This window comes from Aythya fuligula, chromosome 2, assembly GCF_009819795.1.
Source record: "Aythya fuligula isolate bAytFul2 chromosome 2, bAytFul2.pri, whole genome shotgun sequence".
Taxonomy (NCBI): Eukaryota; Metazoa; Chordata; class Aves; order Anseriformes; family Anatidae; genus Aythya; species Aythya fuligula.
In genome coordinates, this window is record NC_045560.1 from 17,469,454 (window position 1) to 17,491,205 (window position 21,752).

The 21,752-nt window shown below is 36.8% G+C and overlaps 1 protein-coding gene across 1 annotated transcript; it reads right to left on the reverse strand.

Annotated features, from left to right (window-relative positions):
* Positions 1-1,729: 1,729 nt before the first annotated feature.
* YME1L1 (YME1 like 1 ATPase) lies at positions 1,730-21,680 on the reverse strand. The gene is made up of 19 exons (XM_032181555.1): positions 21,651-21,680; positions 19,706-19,837; positions 17,064-17,226; positions 16,097-16,195; positions 15,193-15,302; positions 13,947-14,097; positions 13,747-13,854; positions 12,888-12,970; positions 11,780-11,870; positions 10,264-10,416; positions 8,979-9,111; positions 8,708-8,770; positions 8,088-8,200; positions 7,556-7,711; positions 6,747-6,898; positions 5,601-5,727; positions 5,431-5,504; positions 4,704-4,790; positions 1,730-3,522 (listed from the first exon to the last, which is right to left on the reverse strand). Exons 1-19 carry the CDS (start codon positions 21,678-21,680, stop codon positions 3,379-3,381), a joined length of 2,169 nt encoding a protein of 722 aa, XP_032037446.1. The 3' UTR covers positions 1,730-3,378.
* Between the last annotated feature and the right edge of the window lie 72 nt (positions 21,681-21,752).

Sequence of the window (21,752 nt, forward strand, 5' to 3'; positions counted from 1 at the left end):
CACCCAGCCCAACACTGAGCCAATTTTCCCCAAGAGACTTAAGACTGCTCGGGCTCCTAACGCAGCACAAGAAACCCTAAGGGAAGACAAACTGACAGGTTTCGTTTTCACGTGCATCTTTTCTTGCTGTGCATTCTTGCTTGGATTAAACAACATGTAGCTTGAAAAAGATTAGTTTGTTGGCTGCATTTTCTGAAGGGATTATTGTAGGTGACTGAACTTCTGTGGTCTAGCCGTAGTGCTAGATGGCATGCCAGTGGCACGCCAGGGCTAGAATTTGCTAGAAAGAATCACACCGTGGTTGAGGGCAAAATAAAAGCAACGCAGCCGGTCTGTTCTAAAACTAAATACACAAATTCTTACTGTGTTTGTCTGTGACAACCCAGCCTTTGATGCATCAACAGAACAGAGGAGTTGCACAGAAGTGTGAGTTAATAATGTGAGTTAATAAAAAATGGTGTTTAACCTGCAGGGATGAAACACCGAATGAAGAGCCAGCATGTAATTTGTCACCAATTTAGTGAGCTACCTGTCAGAAACAACTGAATAATGGCAACTGGTATTTGTAATTTAGGGAAAAAAATCTGAGAGGTATAAAACCACTCAGTCCAAACATACAGCTGTGGAGTGGTTCTGAAAACTGTGGCAAGGGTGACAAAGCCTTGTTCCATCTGGATTTGTGACCCATTTCAGAGACCCCGTAGAGCAGAATCCCCTTTCCTTCATAATGCATGCTGGTGGGGACAGCAGACTGGAAGTCACATCACACAGACACTCTCAGTTAATTTCCAGTACAAACTGAAAAAGTCCTGGCAGTCTGGCAAAGTTCCCCAGTGACATGAAAAGGGGAAATATCACTCCCATTCTTAAAAAGGGCAGAAGGACAGACCCAGGGAACCACAGACAGGTGAGCCTCACCTCTGTGCCTGGGAAGATCATGGAACAGATCCTCCTGGAAGCGATGGTAAGGCAAAATGAAGACAGGTAGGTGACTCGAGACAGCCAGCGTGGCTTCACCAATTGTGCGTGGCTCATCTAGTGGCCTGCTACGCTGGAGTGACTGCATCAGTGCACGTGGACATCAACTGTTTAATATCCTCATTAACATCGGTGGTGGGATTGAGCGCACCCTTGGCAAGGCTGCAGAGGGCACCAAGCTGAGTGCTGCAGGTGGTACTCGAGGTAAGGGGTGCCATCCAAAGGGACCTGGGCCAGCTGAGAAGCGGAGCTATGTGAACCTCATGAAGCTCAACGAGGCCATGCACAAAGTGCTGGGTCAGGGCAAGCCCCAGCATCAGAACAGACTGGGGAATGAGTGGACTGAGAGCAGCCACGTGGAGGACTTGGAGGTACAGGTCAATGAAAAACCTGGACACAAGCTGGCAACACATGCTCAAAGCCCAAAAAGCCCCAATCATATGTGGGGCTACATCAAAAGAAGCACAGCCAGGAGTCACAGGAGGCTTCTCTTGCTCTGCTCCACTCCCATGAGACCCCAGACCAATAATTCCTATCCAAGTCCCATTACTGAAGCACGTATTGAAAAAGAGGTTTGAATTTCTAGGGAGAATGTTCCCTAGAAATATCATTAGAGAGTGAAATTTTGCCATAACTATTAAATTTATTTACAGGTTCAAATGTTTTATAATACCTTAGTTTACATAGTAAGGAACTCTGTATTACATTTTGTAGCAATATACAGTGATAAATAAAAGGAAAAAAACAATACTCATAATTAAATTTAACCTTTATTATTCCAAAAACAGATGCCAAATATGCAGTATATTTCTGTTTCCAATGGCATATTTCTAAAATACATGTACAACTGTAACTAGTCAGCCTAGGCATTTGGTATACTGTTTTATAACGTTTGGAAGTTCTCCCACGCTGCACGGGGATGTCACTATGCTAGCTGACAATGGAAAAATAAGCAAATAGAAAGTTATCCTAGTTTTGAAAGAAAAAAAACGCATGTGATCTTACTGGAAAACTAGGCTATAATCAAGCATTACACCCAGAAAATTCTAAAATATGTTAACTCTAGTTTTAAATGTAGTTACCAATTTCCATTCACACTTATTGGCACCGGCCCAACTATTTTCATCTCCAACTACGTTAACCTTCAACATTAACGTAATAATAAAAGGCCTTCTCTGCAACAGAAGTTCATATTCCCAGGAGTCTACAACTAATTGTACAGAAAGATTATGATAAAGTTGTGTTACTCCTAAAAACCAGTTCCATGGGATCAGAAGAATACTGGCATATAATTGCTAGCAATCACTTCTACTTGATTGGAAACTGGTTTTTATTATGAGCCTAGAATTTCCAGACGTTTCTTCTAAGGGTCGGAAAAGAAGTTGTATTTCCCTAGTTCTACTGAACAGGACTGGGAATGTTATTTGAAACACATGCTTCAAATGTTTTCTGAGCTACTTTCTAGTGAGCAATATTGTCCTCTTTGAAGAAATTCTTTGTTGGATTATCAAACGCTCATACATAGTATTAGCAGAAACTAATTCTGTAGAATCTCCAGCAGTATAAAAAGCATTGTTATCAAATCACGTCCATCTACTGCAGTAATAAAATTTTTTTAAAGAATCTTGTCAGCAGCACATCAGAGGTTACAGGTATTTCTCTTATCCCTGCCATGGTTCTGCCCAAAACATGGTCCAAAGAGGTTTAGACATGTTTAGCCTGTTAATGGTTTTGCATCAAAATTCCTCTCCCAGCCATAAGTGTGTATTCTAACCCCAAGAGCACTGAGAAGACAATCACTAATATTTTAGTCTAACATGGAGATCTCATAATTCCCTTTAATAGAGATGCACTCTGTAGCTGCTTCACTTATACGGATATTTTGTTACATTTTTAAGTAAGTTTTCTTTAAAAGTGATCTCTAACCTCAAAACAGATTATGTAGTCTAACACTCATACTACTGATTTACTTGTCAATTTGTCACTACCCATAAAACCTTCCCTATTATATTACGGGGTTTCACTTCAAATGCACCTGTTATGGTGTGACCCAGGAACCTATGCCAAAACACACCAGTACATCTACACGTTTTACTTCTCAGCTTCAACACGATTGACGAAACCAAACCACTGAATTCAACCCTGAGATTTATCTTTCTGAATAACTTCTTGTGGGAAGAGTAGATAGAGCAGAAGATGAGGAACCTGTTTTATTTTTGTGTCTTATTCTGATGAGACACAATAGATAAGTAACAGAAGCTCACAAGAGACAGAAGAATCTTACCGTGTCACTAATGCCATACACACATCAGGAAGGGAAAAAAAAGCTATGCTGCGTAAGACTACTGCATTGCTAGATGTACATTCTTCAGATTATCAGTTACTGGATCACACAAGTCATCATCTTACTTCTAGTTTTTTTCCCTCCAGAACAATTTGGATCTCTTTGGCATCCAAAGTCTCATATTTCAGTAAAGCTTCTGCTAAATTCTTGTGTTCTTTTGCATGAGTCTTCAAGATGTTCTTCGCTCGCTCATATGAGTCCTGAAATTTAATAAAAAAAAAAAAAAAAAAAAGGAAGGTAAAAGAAGGTTATTAAACTTTAGAACAAAAGTAACAGCAATATTCTATTTAAAAAGTTGTTTCTGGGTGAATACAGCTTGTGTTTAAAGTTGTGCCTTACATAGCACAGCTACCAGAGCTCCTATCCCGCAAAGATTTAAAACCTAGCTGCCATAATTGCTCAAGAAAAAATAGCTGTATGCCACCTTTGCATTTTGCAGAAGTTACACCTGAAAATAAAATCCAGAGACAAGCCTGAGTATTTTTATATATGACATAGACACTTACAAGATCTGAAAAGTCACTTATCAAATATATTAAATGTTACATTATGGACAGTGTTACAGCATTCAAGAAATATTCCCTCAAAGCTTGAAGTTTTCAAAAGGTCATCAGACTCTCAAAGTATAATGTACTTTACAAAGCTGAGAGGTACCCAACCAGTTATCAGTTGCTTCAAGTAGAAATACACTGGCAACTTTATTAGCTTCAATTTTAACTTTTAGTTCTACAGAGACAGACCAAGTCAGTTCAGAAACAACTTCAGCAAAAAAGTTTTTAGTGGTTTAGATGTTATCGGATATAAATAATTCTCCCACCTGTACCAAACTAATTCCAAATACCAGAACAGAGATCTGGAAGTTCCAAGATAATTAAATGATATAAACTTCCCTAAGCATCTGATTCTGATGCCTGCGTGTAACAGGAGTCCCAACCAGATGACACTCTGGTCTGAACTAATATGGCCATTTCTCTGTTTCTACAGAAAATGATTCAGCTGCAAGTTATGAGATGTGGGAGGAAAAGACAACATCAACATCTGTTCAAAAAAAAAAAAAAAAAAAAAAAAAAACCCACACCACTAGTTTTTTCCTGTGAATTAAATAGGCAAAATACAAATCCTTGTGTTTACACAAGAGGAAATGCTAAGGAACATACTAAGAACCCAACACCATCAACTTGTTATCCACTGCTCCTGCATGACAATTTACAAAAAGCTTTGATATGAAGAGATTCAAAGTTGCAGCTACATTAAGTACTTGGGAATTACTTTCAACCAACTATGTTCTCTCACTGGTACACATTACAAATTCAATAATCAAGTGAACTGATGCTCAAGTCATCTCAAAAGAAATGCGTGAGACTGAAGGGAAGAATCTTACCCGCAGAAGTGTTCTTACTTCCTGTTCAATTGCGGACTGAGTTTCAGGGCTAACTTTTCCGGTGTCAGTATAGGTCATAACACCAAGCTAAACAAACAAACAAACAAACTTTTTGCCACTATCGCAATATAACACACAAAATACTCTGTAAGAGCTTCAGCACCCATTTCTTATAAATGCAAACAAATAAAATAGTTAAAGAAATGTTTACTGAAGTGTTTGCAACAGAAGCAGCAAAACAAGAAGCATCTTCACAAACTGCATAGTCACTGCAGAGTTCTGTTTCCATAGGTCATAGTACAGAACCTTACGTGTGTTCTTATTTAAGAAGAAAATCAAAGAGAAAGCAAGAACTTCAGACTGCTAGCACTTAGCAGACAATAACGACGACTAAAGAGGTTTCTTTAAAAGTATACAGAACTCAGCATTTGCCTTCTCCCTGCCCTAGAGGTTAACAATATCCTCAATTCCAAAAAGTTTGGGTTTATTTTTTTTTTCCTGTAGACTTTAAGAAGTTTCAAGGTCATTTTGAGGTGAAAATCTGGCAAGTTGATTTGTAAACTGTCAAATGAACAGCTTTTCTCACTGAGTTCTCTATAGCAGGGCCAATCGTAAGCCCTGAGTTATCTTATTTTTCAACAGAACTACTTTGCCTTTTATCACTGACAGCCAGTTACACTGCACTTCCATGTGCCATATCACTATTTACAAAGTGATGACGCGTTACCTTCTCACTCATTCCAAATCTAGTCACCATCAGTTTTGCAATTTTAGTAGCGTTGTCAAAATCACTGGAAGCACCTAGAGAGCAAACAAATTTAAGTTAATTACTGACACCAGGTTAAACACGTCTGCCCACAAGCTCTGATCAGAGATTCTAACTACTGATCAGCTGACCTGTTGTGATGTGATCACTTCCAAATATGAGCTCTTCCGCTACTCTTCCTCCCATGCAGACATCCATCTGTGCAAGCAACTGAGATCTAGTTTCACTCCATCTGTCATTTTCCGGGAGCAGAGATACCTGGAAGATACAGAACCATGGTCATGAAACAGAAGAAACACTGAAATAATCACAGAATCGTCTAGGTTGGGAGAGACCTCCAAGATCACCAAGTCCAACCTCTGACCTAACACTAACAAGTCCTCCACTAAACCATATCACTAAGCTCCACATCTAAACGTCTTTTAAAGACCTCCAGGGATGGTGACTCAACCACTTCCCTGGGCAGCCTAAAGCAATTCTTGTTCAAATCCATAGAGAATACAAATGCAACAACATGAATGCCCTGGGCTGCCTACAAGGCTATGTACTCATCAGGTTTGCTTGGGAAGTGCTTGGTCTACTAGGTGAAATAGCTTCCTCTGAGCCACCAGCATCACATAAAATTAAGCTACTTAAACCTTAAAATTAAGCTACTTAACACCAGAAACAGAACAATCTATTCTATCCATTTCTCCTTATTCCCTACATTTGGGTTGAGCACAAATTAACTTCTCGCCTGGAGGATTCAGACCAGTGTTTTTCTTTAACTGAACACATCAACTTGCATAAAGTTGAGAAGAAACTGACATAATGAAAACCAGTTCTTCTATCCTGACAGTAGCTACACCAAGTACCTGGACAGAAAGTGAAAAATATCTATGCTAGAAAGAAGGTGACAATTAGGTTTAAAAAAAAAGTCACATAGGACAAAGAACAACTTGATAAAGTATGTTTTTATTAAAAATACAGGTGAGCAGTGCTGCTACTTTTGGGTCCTTTAGACATTCTTTAAAGTCTTGCTCTTGAGTGCTGTTTTATCTGCAGCAGAATCAAACATTTCTTTCCTCATATATTTGAATTATTATATAAGCAAATGTGATCATATTGCAAAATGAAGAGAGATTTGTATTACACAGAAAAGCCAGCTTTCCAAGCCTAAACTGAAAATTTCACTATATCCCAACATGCATTACAACTTAAGTACAACAAGAGCATTGTTAGCAAATTTCTCAACAACATTTAACAGTACATCAACAACAAATTCTAGAAATACACACATGTCCGAGTGTTGTTCCTCGTGTCATGATCGTAGCCTTGTTGATTGGCATTGCATCCTTAGTGTAATACGCAATGATAGCATGGCCAGACTCGTGGTAAGCAGTGATGGTTTTATTTTTCTCATCAATTTCTACACTTCTACGTTCAGGCCCTTAAAGGAAGGAAACAATCTCATTCGTACAGCTGACCACCATGATACGCAGATTATACATATTCAAGAGTACAAAGTAGCTGTGGAACAGCATGCAAGCAAAATTTAAATCCTACTTGTAAACATTTTGCACTTAATGAGTGTTAGTTGATGTCTAAAATAGACATGACTCTGCAGTTATGCTCCTTTTAAAGGAGTACATCAAAATGAATCCGAGTATCTAAGGAAATCCCATTTCCTTTCTCAAGCACGAACAGACCAGATTTTGGTCTGTATGGTGCAGATGTTCCAAGTTTTGTGTTACCACATGGCAACTTAGTTGAATCTAGCTCTGGATTTCTGGTCATCTACTCTCCTCCACTTATTCCTAACAGAGAAATAGGAGGAAATCAAACCTGCGTCTTGCCTCTAGGCTCAAGTACAACATGCATCATTCCTGACAGAGTATCAAACAAGCCTTAATGAATGTATTTAATACTAGCTTGAATATACTAATTAGCCCCTGCTCTCAAATGCTATTCAGAACTAACTATACAGAGGATTTTTTTTTTTTTTTAATAAAAACACCACCAAAAACCTTCCTTCTTCTGTAAAGTTTTAATTACACAACAAAATGTACTGTAACATATGTATGTCTTTTGTATATAAAAATCCTACCCATTAGAATTTTGTCCTTGGAGAATTCTAATTCTTTCATGGTTACCATATCTTTTCCATCAACAGCTGCCTTTAACGCAGCTTGATTTACAAGATTCTCAAGCTCTGCTCCAGAAAATCCTACTGTGCCTCGTGCAATTATTTCTGGATCAACAGCTGTGGGGGAAAAGAAAGAAAGAAAGTCATTAGGGACCATATTGTTCCTGAAAAAAACATATCATGAACAAGGAATGATCAAATTCTGAACATGAATCATATTCTTTTAAAAACTGTCTGTTTAAACAACAACTTTCAGCTTTAGAAGAAATGAAGTTTAATGCTTAAGACACTATAACCCTATTAGGGGCTGGAAAGAAACTCTGCCTCAGAAAACTGTCATAACACTATGTACTAGACAATTCTTTTGTTTTTTTTTTTCTGAGGTACATAGTAAAGACACTACTGCTACTGAAATAAAGGACTAAATATGTCAGTGGGTTGATCAAGTATGAACAGTTATATGAAGAGATATTACAATAGTGTATTTACTTACATTGATCATACTTTATTTTGTTTAGGTACCACTTCAAAATTTCTGTACGACCTCTTACATCAGGCTTGGGAACAGTAACTTGCATGTCAAAGCGACCAGGACGTATTAAAGCACTAAAGGAAAAAGATGATTTAATATATTGGCTTAAAAAAGTCACGGTAAACTGTTACTAATAGATATGAGGAAGACAAATCCATCTGATCTTTCTAAAGACATCTACAAAGACATGTCTGGTGCACAGACGCATAGAACGCATTTTCCTTGTTTGTATCTATAAAGTCAGATGAAAGTTTTATTACCGACCAATTTTAAGTGGTTTTGCATTTGTAAATAAGGTAAACTACTATTGTCAGCCACTACTAAAATGCCTGGTAAGCAAGGAATGTAACCAATCAATTTAAGTAGAAAAACTTGCAGAAGTTTTAGATATTTAGAATCAGGTTGCTTATTTCTTGAGATTTATTTCAACAACCTTTTAAGAGCCAATATACAAACTTTTCCAAGGGAAAACAAAACTCCAGCTGTAACACTGTAATACTTGAAAATTGTAGTGGAGTGGTGTTTTTCTGTTTTTGTTTTTAATACACATACCATAAAAATGATCAATGCATTATACTCACTTATCTAATGCTTCAGGGAAGTTTGTTGCACCAATAATGACGACACCTTCATTAGGTTTAAAGCTGTATGAAAAAAAAGGCCAAGAATGTGTTTTTATACAGAATGAATTACAGAGTACTAGAAAGTGGTCATAGATCATTTTAAATTTAAAAACATTTTCAAGGATATAAAAGTTACGAAAAAAATCAATGGTGTCAAAGAAGAAAAAAATCATGCAAACATTCAAAATACCAGTCAGCACCTTCTATGCCTCAGAATCCAGATATTTACCCATCCATTTCAGCAAGAAGTTGATTAATGGTCTGTCTTGAATATGGATGCATCGGAGACTCAATTCTCTTCCCACCAACAGAGTCCAACTCATCAATAAATATAACACATGGTGCATTTGCTTTTGCTTCCCCTGACAAAAGAAAAATAGCTGAAAGACACTTCAACCACACAAAGTAGGAGAACGTGTATGATGTAATTTAGGATTCTTGTTTTAGATTCTTGTTTGTCTATTATTCTTGCATTATGAAGTGTTATAGCATCACCAGAACCATCCCAATTTTAGCCTTCCAGAATGAAATATATTTTTGAAATGAAGCAATGCAAAGAAGTGAGTTCTTCCTCTCTGTATATGCTTGTATATTCTAATGGTAAAAAAAAAAAAACAACTAGTGGAGTAGATTAAGAAAGTCATCCTATCTTCTACCAACTCATACAACAGTTTATTGCATAGCTCAGGTACAAAACATTAACCTATTAAATAAAAATAATGTGAAATGCTATGGGTCTTATCTTTAACTAGCTTATTTTAATATAGCATGCTTTTTATCTGACAGTGAAAAACACCACCCTCTAGCATACCAGTATTATCAACAGAAAGACAAGCACATTTTAAGGTGCAAGACATCCACTACATTTTGATCCCCTTCCAGGTGAAAAAAGCCACATTTCTTCTACAAATGCAAACCAACTTCTACGTTATCAGTGCCTGACACTCTGTCCTAAATGTAAGAGAAGTTGGACTTTCCCCCAACACCCTTTGTATTATTACTTATTTGACTATTTAAAACAGAAAACGTGTTTAGATTGATATTTTGCACAGGAGAGACACCTAAATATTATTATAAAGCCCATTATTCAGGGCCTGTTGATGGGAGTGCAAAAGGAAACCTGAGGTGAGTGCTACACTGTGATGCTATATTAAAGCTCTAAATCAGGAAAAAAAAAAAAAAAAAGAGAGAATACAAAACTGAGGGAAATAGCTGAAATAGTTAACACTATTTTTATCTTAAATTTTAAATATTTACTTTAAATTTACAGTGATTTACATTTTCCAATAGCTAAATGACAAATTTAAAAAATCCATTTGGTTTATAGAACATTACAGCTGTGATTAAATAACTTCTCAGAGTATTGTAAGAGTTACAGTTTTTGCTACAATTGCATTCTGCCCACCAGCAGGTTTCTACAGTTAGTTGCTGCTCATGGAAATCTAAGTCACGTACACACTGACTACTTAATCTTGCATGTTAAAAGATTTCAAAACCACAAATACTTCACGTACTGAATAGGCTCCGGATGCGACTAGCTCCTACACCAACAAACATCTCATCAAACTCTGACCCAGATGCATAATAAAATGGAACATCAGCTTCACCAGCTACAGCTCGGGCAAGAAGAGTTTTGCCAGTTCCAGGTGGTCCAACTAACAAAATACCTAAAAGAAAATAAATAAGAGAAAAAAGTCACCAACATATTAAAAACACCAAAACCACACAGTCTTACTACACAGATATGGGTCTTCCATGCATTAAAAGAAATTTACATTTGCTTCAAAAACTTAACATCCTGTTGCAGATCCTGCTCATTACTTGCAGTTTGAAGTAGTTTCCTTTAAAAGATCTAGATATATTCTGAACCACATTTAAACAACGACAAAAAAAGTCTTGTAAGACTACTGAATAACAGCACAAATCAGAATTATTCCACAAAGTTACCGCCGAGTTTAGCAGCTGAATCCCTAATAGTCTATTCTTCATATTGGATGTTTATCAAGATAACACAAGTCTAACAGAAACATAAGAAAGGATTTAGTCTATTAACAGAGAGAGGAAAGGAAAAAGTCATTCCTGTCTGCCACCTGACCTGGGAATGTATGTCACAATATTTGTCAGATTTTCAAGCACATGAGAAAAATCAATTATGGATAATCACCTACGTTTTGCTTAAACATTAAAAGGTTATCAGCAAGAAACTGGGGTGGGGAGAGGGGGATGGAATTTGTCAGATTCTTTTTTCAAGATTAATTAATTTGAAGATTTTTGAGACCTTTTTTTGCTTTATCTTGGGCAATCATTTAGATTAAATTAATGTTACACATACTTATCAAATGAGATAATGTAGAACAGAATTTAAACTTTCGGTCACAGGAACCTATTAACTTTAAAAAAAATATATCCTCCTATGGACACTAAAGGAAAAAGAAGAGACCTAGAAAATCTAGGGCTACATCAAGTTCTGTTCCAAAGTACATCAATACCTGTTATACATAAATTTATCAGTAAATATTTTTGAAATACTATGTGTGTTCAGTGACATGTCAAATACCTCAAATCTTCTGTAAGAGTGGTGACCAATTTTTACACGTAGGGAAACTGACAGTAAGACAGAAAGCATGCAACGCAACTGCCTTAAGCAAAGAAAACACTTCATTTAAGAGTGTTCTCAAAGAAACTTTCACAATACTCTTTAAGGAGGCATTTCTTCCTCAAATAGTTTAAACAAGGAAGTCTACTACCACTAACATTATTTTCTTACTATTTAATAAATCAAATAACTGTTTAATGTTTAAACAAATAAATGTTTAATGATTCATTTAAACATTATTTTACTATTTATTTTTCCCCAAATATAAAGTAAATGAAACAGTGATATTTATTATTAGTTTGGTCATATGCTTTTTTGATTCCCCAAAGGAAAAAAATGCTCAGAGATAACGCTGTAAATTAGTCATTCAACAGAGAACAAATATAGCCATGGCTACATATGGATTTTCACATCTGCTGAGCAATGGTTCTTACCTTTTGGAAGTTTACCTCCTAGTACGGTAAATTTATGTGGGTTTTTCAGGAATTCTACAACTTCCTGCAATTCTTGTTTAGCTTCTTCAACCTACATGGTGAAAACATGCCAAGAAATATCAATAAACATTGATAAAATACTCCACCTTTTTTGTAGATAACCTTTGTATTAAAGACTCAGACAAGTTTATTTGAACAAAAATACATAGCAGAAAGAGGAGATAAAACTGTATCATAATTTGTGTTGATACAAAGTGTCTATAAGTTAACCTATTTCCTACAATCCTTTATATGACTGAGTAAAGAATAAAGTTAATAAAACAAGGAATAACTGAACAGTTCAAGACCAGATCTGACCAACAAGCTAAGTATGGAATCAAAAGTCCTGTGTCAGTATATTAGACTAATTAGTTAAAAAGACAAAGCTATGCATTCATCTAAGGGGAAGGTCCTCATTTTGCTACCAACAGCCAAAGAAGAGTTGAACAGAAATAAAGATGAACCTACATACTTATGGCTTGACTTTCAAAACTCAACTATCTGCTATTCTAGCCTTCAAAATTTAACAAGTTGAGAGTGCACCTTTTACAAAGTATTAAATGCCTCAAGGATATAAAATAACATTAGAGTACTAAAAACCTCCCTGGTGTTGAGTAGACAAAATATACCTAAGGCTTCTTTCTCAAGCACTCAGGGTTAAGTATGTGAAAAAGCAATTACCAGGTCTTAAAACTGAACTGGTTTTCTTTCAAATACAAAACAAACACACGAAGTCAGTGAAAACTATAGGTTATGCCTTGGAGAAAAGTTGGTATAAAGTTCTACTTCAATTCAAACACCTTGAGAAAGCTTGGGGGCAGGGAGAAAAGCAAATCAAGTCAGTTACTCAAGATTGCACTGCTTCTCTACTTCACAAAAATGGAAAATGTTATTCTATCATTCATATCTTTGTTCATTTCAATTTTAAGATTTCAGGCATATCCAAATATGAGAGATCTGTCTTTTAAAACAGTTCGTAAAAAGAAGTTCCTTTAACAGGGTAAGGCATTCTTCACGCTCACAAAGATGATTAAAAAAGAATTTTCACATGATTAACTTTTGAACTTACCCCTTTCACATGCTCAAAGGTAACATTTTTCAGCTGGATTGGATCAACTGCTGCATCAAAGATACTTGATGTTCGAAAGCGTACTAATAGCAAACAGCAGAAGAGGAAGAGCAAAATTTACACATGAAGTCATTTTGTTCCAAGACTGTACTTTGTACATCAATGCATATGTTAAGCCTCCACCTTTATATCTGGCCTTTTAAAAAGCAATGTTTCCATTTACAAATGTAAGCAAGAATAAAATATATTTTTAAAAAACCCTTTAAAGAATTTTCAGTTAATTCAGTGTAAGTGCTTTTAGGTCACTTGTAGCGCAGAAAGCTCTGCATCCAGAAACAGGTACACAAAACCAGTTTGCCCTCAATGTTTCTGCACATACCGAAATCTTCATGAGACCAGATCACAGCTCAACACAAAACTGAAGTTCTCCATTTGCATTAATTCAGCCTTTGATCATTCTTGTATTTCCACCAGATTTTTCATGATGGCAATTGGCCATGCAAATACCAACTAGGCTGTGACTACAAATAAAAATCAAACCATTTTGCCTACGCTGACCTAGGTAACACATCATCTAAATTCAAAGACAAATACAATCTATGAACAACCAGACTCCTCTGCTGGTTCCATGCAATTGTTTCATTAAAAGAATAAAAAAGATACTAAAAGCTAACTTTGTATTCATAAACATTTTGCAACATTACTGTTTAAAAGACTGTAGCCAAAAGCAGGAAACAACTTTTTCATTAGTACACTGAAATATTATCCTAAATCAATCATGTCAAAACACATTTAATTTGAACTAAACCCACTGGAAGTACAATGCAAGTAAAAGAGTTTCAAAAGAAAGTTAACTTACCAGCATCAGAAAAGGAGCCTTTCCCAGGTAAAAATGAGGAATATATAGCAAGATAAAAACAAAGAACAAAGAGAAAGAAAGAAAGCAAACGTGATCTTCTCAAAGAATCTGCAAAAGAAAACAAAGAAAAATTTTAAGATAGGCTGGGATTAACCACTTTCTGAATGCAAAAACAAAATACATGAACTAAAATAACTTACCGAGTGTTTTTTGCAGGAATACCTGTGCTTTCAAAAAGCCTTCTGCAAAACCAGTTTTAAAAGCATCCTGGTGTGCCTCTGGGATGTTTTTTGTTTTCATTAGCGTATCCAAGTTCTCAACATCAATTCTTCGCTTTCTCAGGATAAAACCCTAAAATGATTTCCATAACAATGTTAGGGTAAACTCAGTTTTGATATGTATTTAACTTATTACCTCAACAGCATTGTTGAGAGGAAGAAAAAACATCTAATTCAGGTGGTGTGGGATTAGACAACAGAGGGTAGTAGTTTGAGCATTAAATCACTGTGGTGCCAGCAGGGTCATCCTGATTTTTGCTCTGAGCAGATAATGTTCAGAGCCCCAAACAACAGACATAACCTAAGACAGCCTTGCACACAACTAGCTTTGTATGCAGAATTCAGTGGGAGTTATTAGCTTAACCTTTTTCCTTCATGAAATCAACTTAGGTTATTTCCAAACATAAAGTATCTTCAAAGTATAGTTTTGATAGAGCTTGGTCACCCTACCAAATTTAAGAGCAACACTGCATGGAACTAGCTCTTGCGTATCTTCATTGTATACCTAGACCATAGGTTAAATCATGTATGCCTAAAAGAACGGGAGAGTTCAAAGAAATTTTAAACATAAAATAAGAACACTCTTTAATTAGCCTGACTTCTGTACAACCAATTAGAAGCAAAGAGTGCCTCAGTTAGTTTGGTTTTGGTAAGTGCCTGGCTACCCCAAGTCTGGAGAGTCAATTGCTAAATTAAGTGTATACAAGTGAGTTTTTAACCCATCAAAACATCCACATTAAAATTTCTGCACCTTGAAAAGACAGTTGCCACAAATAAGTCTATCCTTAAAGCACCAATTACATGCTGTATTACTTTTTTTTTAAAGTTAAACTAATTGTATTTTTGTTTCAATTAATGCTTCATTTGACTCCAAGATATTTTAAACACAGCCACAGTAACAGAATACTGATAATTTCATTTCTAAATCAGTGTTTTCACTTTTAAATTACTACTCTAAAAATTGAAACTATCTTTACAGTCATGACACATGAAGTAAATTGTGTATTAGTAAGAAAATGGTATGTTGTCATTTACTTCAAGCTTTAGAGTTAAGAAACTTTTTTACAATAGTAAAACAGAACACGTTTGGTAAATTGTGGAGATTCATTCAAGAGAAAGAGATGGTCTATAAAGCCCTATACAACCAGATAACACTACTTGTATTTACCTTCAGAAGTGAAGGAAGTGAGTTCTTTGTTTCGGTGAATTGCTCAGATGTTGACTGCAAACGTCTTGCTCTTGATCGCAAAGTCTTAAAGCTCCGTGATTGTATGTAAACTTCAAAAACGGAAAGTTTAGAACTATCCATTACTACCACTACAATAATAGTAATAACCAAAAAATACGAAATTTCAAGAACTATAATATGAGAAAGACTTTATCCTGATCAAACCGAATATAATCTCCCCAAAATATTCAAGGTAGAAAGCAAAGAGAATTGCAGACAGCAATCTACTTAAGATGCCTGACCAACAAAAAAATCACCACACACAAAATTGTATGAAGACACTTTTGGATCTAAAAAAATACACTGTATAAACCAGCACATTTTAGTTCTGTGTTAAGCAACCCTGAACGCTTATACTCTGAACTGTCAAGTACGTTACTTAATGTTTTAGAATGCTTTTTTTCCGTAACTTTTTTTTGTGAAAATAATCAGGAGCTCACTTTGTGAACTACAGATAATTGGTGAACCCTGTCATCGCTGTCTCCAGGAACAGAACAGACATACACATTAATTAAATCCAGGCATGCTGACAAACATGAAATGTTTGAAAGCTAATCCAGAAGGATGGGAATGAAGATTCATGCTCTAAAATAAGCTTTGTCTAAAAGCTCAGCTAAAAAGGTGCCCTGAAGAGAACTAGAAGGGCTTAGACCTGGAAACATATTGCTCAAATACAAAAAAAGTCCTCACAATTTACAGTGCTAATACCAATTCAAAGGCTCTTTCTGGAAACTTACTAATATTTTCTGGGTTAGTCCTCTTTAAAACAAAAGGGGCAAAAAAAACCCTTCCAAGAATAAAAATATGTTATAAAGAAAACAAAGTACAGTTTACTGTTTCATACCTGGCCAACACCTAAGGTCTGAACAGAAATTTTGGAGGGGATTAGGATGCCGTCTGTACAAACATGATGAGCGCAAAACACTAAAGACATCCCCAAAACCTGTAGAAATATAATATCAAAATGTAAACACAACCTATGGCAACTAAACATTACTTCTCACACAAGTTGTTTTTAGTTTCTTAAATATTAATTTTATTTTAGCACAATCCTTCAAGAACCTGTAATTAAACAAATTAACCCATTACCAGTCCTCGGACATCAGTCCTCTGCTCTTCCTCCCAGCTGCAGTATCGCATAGGCAGTATCTCAATCATCATCTACATACTTTTTCTAACACATTTCTGGGCATATTTATGATGCCCTCACTGCCTGTATTTAAGACTAATCCTAACAAAACATCTTTAAAGAAACATGTTTCATTTTTTTCCAGCAAATAAATACTCTTAATGGCTAGTTAACAGTCTGCCATCACAAATTCATTTTTCCTTAGTGCTCATTTAGCGTTGCTTCAAACAAAAAAGGAATAGCTTTACATAAACTGGAGATGTTCATGAATGTGTTACGCTAGTAGATGAGCAAAATTTAATTTATTCTATTGGTGAAGCAAACGGGTGACAAAATTCATAGCTCAGACTCATCACTAATAGAATATGCACTTGTGCCACAGCTGAGTTTAGACAAATTTAACAACCACCTACTTCAAGTCTGAAATTTCAGAAATTATTCCAAAATTTGGGTTCAAATCTCTGAAGATAATTTTTTAAAATCCCATGATTCAAGAAGCACCACTCTAGAGACAGCCTGTACACAATAAAGATATTAGTAGTCTCTTTACTAGATGTTTTATTAAACACTTTCGAACTACAAGTTATCTACAGCACTAGAAATTAAACTACAGAAGAACACAGTGTTCACCTTCATAATTTAATTTTATCGACTCTCATTGGCACTAGACTCCAACACATACCATGCTTATTTTCAAAGAAGGACTCAGCAGAGACGTATGATGTATGCCACGGCGAAGAGACTTTGTTTTCCGTGTAGTAGCCAGGAAGCAGCCGGTTCACGAGTTCTCTGAACTGGTTAGGTTTCAAATCAGACAATCCCAGATCTCTTAAATTAAATACAGACTGCAAAACAGAGATAAGTGATCACAATTTACTTAATTTAGATGGGGAAAAATGAGAATAACAAAGCCAATTGTAAAATGTAAATGCTGCACCGAGCCAAGAAGTTCAGACAAACAACGATTTCATAAGTGAAGAGAACAATGAAAGGAAACAATTAAAGAACATTTGCTATCGTCAATACAAAGTAACTTTTTCATATGCATACATTGATATTTTCATTAACAGCATACATTTATGGCAAGTAAATTTTCTTCCCAATTCACTCTTTTAATAGCTCCCATGGCTGTAGCAGGCACAGGAAAAAAATGCTTTTCCAATTCATTCTCATATTTATGACAAAGACTAGAGAGTGTGAGGGGGGAGATGTACAAGTAATATCCACTTATTACTTCATTCAAGTGGGCAAAAGACAAAATCCCACACACCACCTCTTTTTCTTTCCCTGCAAAAACTTGCTAGAGCAAATTTAGCAGAAACCTGAAGACCAGATGCTTAGAAACTATACCCAGAGTTCAACCTTTAAAAGCCATGAGGTGGGAAGACACAATGAAAGGCAAAAATCTGTACTTAGGAGAGCGTAGGAACTAGGATCTGGAATTCCTTACAAAAAAAAATACAAAAAATTCAAAAAAGCAAGAGGTAACATACATCTGCTTGAGTTACGAAAGCAGTGATCTTGATTTAAGTTATTTTAACATCGTATTTTTTAGATAGGTATTTTAAAAACATGCCTATGAAAACATTTTTCCTATTGGCTTGGACCATTTAAAATATCTATTAGCCTCTTGATGCAACGTCTGCACTAGACGTCACGTTTTCTTAACCAAGAAATAACTACATGACAAGCCATTCAAAATGTTTCTGCCATGGAATTTAATTTGGTAGTTAGAACATTATGGATATTTTCATTTTTCCTAAATCATTTTTATGTAAGCTTTATGTTGTTCTACTTTTTAAGATTAAACTAACATGGAGATTTACATGAAAAACACTTGAATAAGATGTGAAAAGCTGAAGCCACTTTAAAACAGACATCTAGATGCATCTACAGTATCACCCTATTCAAAGGGTAAGAAATTATTCTTAAACTATAAACGCAGTATTCTGTTTAAAGACCACTTCTACTCAAGAAAAAAGTACATTTTTAAACACCATTTACACACAATGTGAAGGAGTAGATCAAGACTTCCTACATCAGCTTAATAATTGTTTAGAAAATTACTGCAATACTACTGGGGGAGATGGGTGTAAGAAGATTTAAAAAAAGATAAACCCACAGAAAACTCTACAGAAAAACGTTTTCTACGACCCTTCAGAAGATGCTACTACCCCCGCATACAGGTGTAACTTCATACTATAGAGACCTTGTGGCCTTAAATAATGACTTTTGTCATTCCGCTAGTTCAACTTTATTCAGTATTACAACTGCACGTACTTTGTCAATATTTGGTGACTTTAAAGTTGAACTTAACCTTTACTTAAACTTGGGTTTATTACAGTCTAATGAACTTGTTTTTAAGAACATCCTTTAAAAATAAAGTTCCTTTCATTGGTAGCATTTTTTTAAATTATTGTTTTCATACTTTTGTCATGATAGAAAGAAACAAACCAGTACATGACGAGTTTAAGTGGAAGAATTAAAAGAAAAAAAATAAAACTCTTTAATTAAAGGGCAGATCTTCCTGCTGAGTAGACAGACAAACACAAAACTGAATAGATGAAATATGCTTTTAGTTCCATGCAAAAATCCAAGTCTCCTGCTGAAATCACTTCTTGCCACCAGAAGCAAATACCCCTATATTTATGAAGAATCACAAAACAAGGATAACAAGTACAATTATGGAATCTGTGCCAATTTCCAGATTTTGATAGTTAGTTGTAGAGACTCCATGTTTTTCCTCACAATCATCTTAGTCATAACATTGCAAGAAACTATTTGAAAAAAATAGCAAGATCTAACTCTACCTTGCACCCTCTGTATTCTGTGTTTTCAGCATTACGAACAAGAGCTGATGTCAAAAGAAAAGCCCACAAATATGCTATTTAATCTACCAGAATCCCTCAACAAGTTTTAAGTTTCAGACAGTTTTCTCCAAAGCAGTGATGAAACACTTTCCTAGAACTCAGGCTGAAAAGATAATAGCAGGTTTACTAACAGAAAAGGTATTTTGTTACTTGGCAGCAAAAAGCATTAAGTGGAAACAGATCCTCTCCAGCTTTCTAAGTCATTACTGAGATAGGTACTAGCTGCATTTTTTTCTTATTAATGAAATACAGAATTTTTGTACTATCCTTACCGCCAAAGCACTGACTTAAGTTCTGTCAATAAAGTTATATTTTATCTGTTAAGATTCTGTTGCATTTAGTCCCGTTACACTGTTTTTTAAAATGAATCAAACATGAAATTCACTTAAATTGGCATTACACAGATTGAATTCAGTTATAAGCAAACCACATATTTTCCAAAGGTTTTCAGTACCTCACTGTTCTGAGGATCATGCTCTGATGAGGAGTCCCTCTGGGCAGGCTGTAAGGATGCTGTGCTGGCAGTAGTAGTGGAGCTTTTTGGTGAATGAAAGGCATTGATAAGGTGACTCAGGGGAACGGTAGCCTGTGCAAATAAAATAAATTAATGATTTAAGTTTCCTTTACACAATTTAAACATATTTTCATTCCAAACCACAAGTTAGAATTACATATCTTGTACTCTGCCTTTTAACTGAGGATTGCATAATAAACAACATGTTCTTAGTTTCAACACTACAGCGTTAACTGACATGTCTAATTATAGGGAAAAAAAAAAAAAAAAAAAAAAGAAAGTTTAAATATGTGTGACAAATTAGAAGCTCACAAAACTTGGATGAGGAAAACAAAGGCCACGTTTTCTGGTTTTCAAACACAATAATAGTTTAAGTAAAATAATCACTAGATTTTTTCAAATACAGAAGCAGGCACAGATCATCAACATTTAGGTGACAGAGACTGTCCTCAATTCATATATAAGACAATGTTCAGTTAAAAAAAAAGACAACTTTTTATGTATTCTTGCTAGAATAGTATGGAAACAAAATTGCTACTATAATTATACTTTCCCTTCAGGAATGTCAGGATTATCCCTTAGGATCTCACTTTAGCAACATAGCTAAGTACCAACCTAGCCTACACAAAGCACACACGTGCATCTCAGTTAATTCTGCAGTTCAGCAACACTCAGTCATCCCAGCGACACCATCTCATGAAGAAATACAGATGCCCAGGTGTGTCAGTATCAGGGCTCCTCTAGCAGATGACTCTGTCTGCTGTGAACACGGGGTCCAAGTAATTGCAACACTGCCAAAACGCCCCCGTGTCAGCGTGTGTCACTAGGTAACAAGAGCTGGGCTGCAGCTCCTGCTGCTGGAACAGCGCCTTGCCATTCCTGATTAAGCCCCTGCTATGATTACAAAACACATAAAATACCATAGACACGAATACAAAAGAAGAAAAAGAACACAGACGTAGCTGCATGACGTGAAAAGTTCCTGAGAATCAGTTGTGCAGAGTTAAACTCCGGAAGCTTGCAGTAAAACTATAAAGCCTCAGAGAGGCAAAGCTGGCACCCTAGTGACTCACCAGGCCTCCTCACGTATTTCCCACTACAAAAGTGCGGAGTGACACATTCCTGAGAATTGCATCACGCCTCCTCTCAACTTCAGGGCACCAGCAAGGCAATTAGCACGGTCCCCACATCTGGAAGGAGCTATCAAAGCCCACAGCGGACACTGTAATGCGCTAATCCCGCTAGCACAAAGCAGAAGAATAAAACCACTGGCTCAGACCAAAGCCCGTGCAACCCGCCAGTCCCATCCTACCCCCTGACTGACGAAAGATGCCTTTCCAGTTGCATCCAGACCCTCTCCTATAACAAATAATTAAAGGGCTTTTCCTTCACCACCTCACCACGTTTCTACACAGTTTCTTTTTAACTTCCACAGCAACCCACCACAACCAACTGCACAACTTACTTCAGCTTGCACCCCCTCGGTTCCACCCCAAAAACGAGTAGTAAGAGATGACACCTCTAAGGTTAGCTCTTCACTTCTGATCCCACGAGGCGACACCGTGCCCTCCTCTCCCCTATACCGAGAGGTTTGGGGGACCCTTCTCCCCCCGGTACTGAGAGGTCTGTGGGGCTTTTCACCCCCCGAAATACCGAGGGCTCTGTGGGGCCCTTCTCCCCCCCCCACAAGCCACGGTCGACACCCGGCGCGGCTCTGCGGGCAGCCCAGCGCCCCGCAGCCCCCTCACGGCCCCCTTCAGCCCCCCAAAAACGCGCTGCGCTCCCCCAGCCGATCCCCACAGCCCCCAAACGCCGCCATCCCCGCACCGCGAAGGGGCGGCGCGGCCTGCGGCTGCTCTCCACTCTCCCCCCACCTCATCCCCACCTGAGGCTGCACGGTGGAGAAGGAAAACATCCTCCCGAGGGGCGGCGGCGGCGGCGACCACCACAAGCCCCCCCCCGTCCTCCTCCTGGCCCCGGCAGCAGG